Source organism: Monopterus albus, unplaced genomic scaffold, assembly GCF_001952655.1.
Source record: "Monopterus albus unplaced genomic scaffold, M_albus_1.0 scaffold394.1, whole genome shotgun sequence".
NCBI lineage: Eukaryota > Metazoa > Chordata > Actinopteri > Synbranchiformes > Synbranchidae > Monopterus > Monopterus albus.
The window spans coordinates 416,695-418,585 of record NW_018128274.1 but is presented as its reverse complement, the minus strand read 5'-3'; the positions used below and the strand labels follow the sequence as shown (position 1 = coordinate 418,585).

At 35.2% G+C, this 1,891-nt stretch overlaps 1 protein-coding gene across 1 annotated transcript in view; it reads left to right on the top strand.

The window, feature by feature from the left end:
• The first annotated feature begins 809 nt into the window (after positions 1-809).
• gucy1b2 (guanylate cyclase 1, soluble, beta 2) overlaps positions 810-1,891 on the top strand; it is a 59,331-nt gene continuing 58,249 nt past the window's right edge. Inside the window, exon 1 of the mRNA XM_020586097.1 lies at positions 810-920. Coding sequence (XP_020441753.1) covers positions 837-920 — 84 coding nt within the window. The 5' untranslated portion in view covers positions 810-836. The remainder of the gene's footprint in view (positions 921-1,891) is intronic.

The following is a 1,891-nucleotide window of genomic DNA, read 5'->3' as shown; positions in this document are numbered from 1 at the left end:
TGATAATTTCTTTGAGGACGTGTACCTAAGTACATTTATTGCAATTTTATTTTATATTTTAAATCTGTCTGTTTACATCTTAATTCTGATGCTTACGTGTACTCTATGTCAATATACAATCAGATGTTCATATTGGTGGTGTTTGAGGCAAACATTTTGTTCAAAACATTTCTTCGAATCACAACTAGATTTCTCTCAAATTTCCCTTGATGAGCCCAAATGTAGCCCAAATTATTTGCTGTAAATAATATTTTTCACTATAAAAAAAGAACATACAGGTGTCAGAGGTGTGAACACACTGTATATGTGCATGTGATAATTAAGGTGTTAACAACATCCCTGATGAAATCCAACAGATGCTTCCTGTGGATGTTTACATCAGTATTCGCCATATATATCTGTGATGATAATCAATGTGAGCAAAATAGTACGGCTTACTTGGTGAAAAATAGTTGCTTCTTAACTACATGGCAGTTATTGAACAGTTTGTGTAGAAAGGGCCACCACATGGCTGAAGTTTGTTCTAATTGAATCCCATGTAAGACACTATTAAATACATATTTTTTTTTTGTCACTCCTGAAGAAACAAGAATTGTTTACTTGGGGTACTGAGCTTTTCCTAAGAGTATGATTATCTAGGCAGAAGAAACATTAGGGAATTGAATCTGCTTGCTGCTGATGCTATAATCAGACAAACAGGTGTGCACTGGGAGATCAAACTAGAAAATAGATATAACTGTATGTGCTTTGATGTTTCAGATGCCTCTGCTGATGTACTTCTTAAGCTTTTTGGAGAACATTTCTTTATTTTCTGTAAGCAAGCGGGTTATGATACCATGCTTAGGACACTGGGAGGAAATCTGATTGAATTCATTGGAAACCTGGATGCGCTCCATAGTTACCTGGCTTTGTCCTATCAGGTACTGTATGCTTGTGTGTGTGTGTCATTATTTCTGTTTGTCTCCTGATTAGTGATGGGGTTCATTAGCATTTTATCAAATCTGAATCCAAATCCAGATTAAATTTGAATCCTTTTGAATCCCTTGCCGAAACCAGTTAATAATTATAATAATACATTTATTTATATAACACTTTTCAGGTAGCTCAAAGACACAAGATTCTAAGAGGTTTGTTAGTATAAAAAGATGTATTTTAATTTCAGCAGAAAAACAACTATTTTGTGGAATAAACTAACATATTTAGTTGTTGTTAGTTGCTTTTTCTAGCAACAACTGGTCATGTTAATTATGATTATAGACCATTTACCAGACAGTCTGGCACTGACACTATGGACTATCAAACCTAAACCATGGACATTCTGGTGAGCTGAAATGTTGATTTTGTCTCTACTCTGTGACTTTTATTAACCCTATCCTCACTCATGTTTCCTTGTGCTGTTTGCTCCTCACTGCAGTGCTGTGCTGCAGCTGCAAAAGTTGTAGAAGCTCAAGTATAAACAAGTAAAATGAACTATAGAAATGCATTTCCTGTTGTAAATGTGTGTGGATGCTGATAAGCTGAAAGATTGCCCTGAAAATGCTTGAAATCAATTGCTGAAACAGCTTAAAGATGAGAAGAAATTGCTGAAGTTTTTTGTTGAAATAGTTGAGAAGAAATAGCTGAAGTTCTTTTTTGAATAATTTGAAGGATGAGATGCAATAAAGTAGGAATGGCCTTGAAGAGCTGAACGTTTTGATACCTGAATGGCTTTTCTAGCTGAAGGTATGTGGAACTTATTAATAAAATGCTGAACATTTTGACACCTGAAAGGCATATGTACCTGAAAGTATGCTGAAGTACAATTTTCCCATTAAAGATGTGAAAATAGTCCAATAGGACCCCACAAAATAGGTAAAACAAGTAGGTGTGAACGTGTGTGTGGGTGGGGGGA